This window comes from Habropoda laboriosa, unplaced genomic scaffold (assembly GCF_001263275.1).
Source record: "Habropoda laboriosa isolate 0110345459 unplaced genomic scaffold, ASM126327v1 scaffold68, whole genome shotgun sequence".
Lineage (NCBI taxonomy): Eukaryota > Metazoa > Arthropoda > Insecta > Hymenoptera > Apidae > Habropoda > Habropoda laboriosa.
The window spans coordinates 1407484-1409360 of record NW_017100195.1 but is presented as its reverse complement, the minus strand read 5'-3'; the positions used below and the strand labels follow the sequence as shown (position 1 = coordinate 1409360).

Genomic DNA, 1877 nt, shown 5'->3' with positions numbered 1-1877 from the left:
AAAACTAATGTTTAAAGTATGTTTATTTTATTTATAATAAAGTCCCTAGTAGAGATGATGTGTGGCTCATGTGGTTCTGAGTAGTGTGCATTCTAAAAAGCGCTGAATATAAATTGTAGAGCGGTGTGGTCAAAGCAATAAACAAAGAAATTCGATAATTTGCAACTTCTTGTTTAAATAAATATTTATCCTTGTTGTTATGCAAATAAACATTGCTGAAGTGTAAAACACTTGCTATAAAAGAAACATTAATGAACAAATGCAGGGTACCAATCAAATTTATTCCTAACTAATTGTACATAGAATCATTAATTTAATTGGACTTTATTATTTAACAAAAATATATTAACATTGAGTAATAAATATCGACGACGGTTCAACATTGATTTCTTTTTCTTCGCTCAAATGAATCTAGACGCAATATTTTGCAATAAAAGAAAATAGTAAAACAGTAAAATATATCGTTATTAAGTTATTCTTATTATTATGTTCTCATTGTTATTCAGTTTATTTATTGTCCTATAAAAGATTTAACATTTAGATTTTCTTATTCATTTTAAATATATTATACAACCACGAGCAGAGTGCTTAGCGCTCCATCGGTGACAACCCTGTCTAAATTCCCTAAGTATCCACGTAACTATATATACTGACAACTTCTGAGTCTCATAGATTCTTGTGTTGCATATTCTTTATCACAGTAATATGGAGCCTAACCTAAACGTGAAATAAACAAAATACCCATTGACAGTTATGGCAAGATATTCTAGTGAATCGGATTCAGATCATAATAGTAGATATCGTAGGAAACGCAACAGGAGATCCAGGTAAATACTAGTTTCAAAACATTAAAATTTATTTTGTGTAATATATGATATACTTAATTTGATGTATATGTATACTTTTTTACAATAATACAGTTGTTTCATTGTAAATCTGTGTGAAAAATTATAACTTGCAACAATATATCCAATATTAAATTAAAAGTTACAAACAATAGTTTAAAATATCAAATTTTTAATTGTAGATCATCTAGTTCAGATTCTAGTGAATCATCTCCTCATAGACGAAGATCGTCTAAACATTCAAAAACAAAGCGGAGACATCGTTCACATTCTCGAAGCAGAGGCAGGGATAGAGATCGCAGTCAAAAGAGTTATAAAAGCTCCAGAAATAGCAGCTCAAAAGGGAGAGAAAGGCATAGATATCGCTCTAGATCACGTTCTTTAGATCATTCAAAGAGAAAAGTTAGATCTACTTCAAGAGAAAAGTCTGGAAGTCGTTCAAGTAGTTCACAGTCTAATGTAAAAACCACTGTGTCTGAAAAGAACAAAAATGTTTTAATAAAGGGTACGATTAGAGTATTAATTTTTATTAGAAAAATGAATGTAATATCAATATGATTTTTTTAAATTAATTAAAAATGCAGCATAAAATTATTTTTTATAGATGATTTTCCAATTGAACCACGTTTTAAAGAGGGTGTACTAGAAGAAATTAATTCTGAAGGCTTTACACCCAAACAATTTTCATCATCTAGTACAAAGGAAAAGAAATTCAAGAACATTGTTATAGATATTAGTGCAGATACTATACAAGTTCCAACAGTAGCTGAAGTTCCTTGTGGATCAGAGAGTATTTTTCATTCATCTGTAATGTATTTTTTCTTTTTCTATATGTACTAATATAAATGTGTAGATATACATCTAATATACATGTTATTTCTAACTATATTTCTTTCAGATAATGATTGATCAAGAAGCAAGATTTGATAAATGGGTGAAAAAATTATATACCCTTAGACAAAAAGCTATTGCTGATTTAATACATTCAAATATTACTTGATAGCTGAGTAACTTGTTTTATGAAAGTTTAAT

The 1877-nt window shown here is 28.4% G+C and overlaps 1 protein-coding gene across 1 annotated transcript; it reads left to right on the top strand.

Annotated features, from left to right (window-relative positions):
* Positions 1–695: 695 nt before the first annotated feature.
* LOC108570331 (luc7-like protein 3) lies at positions 696–1845 on the top strand. Its single transcript, XM_017932172.1, has 4 exons — positions 696–827; positions 1028–1350; positions 1450–1652; positions 1744–1845. The coding sequence occupies exons 1-4, from the start codon at positions 754–756 to the stop codon at positions 1843–1845; spliced, it is 702 nt and encodes a 233-aa protein (XP_017787661.1). The 5' UTR covers positions 696–753.
* The last annotated feature ends 32 nt before the right edge of the window (positions 1846–1877 follow it).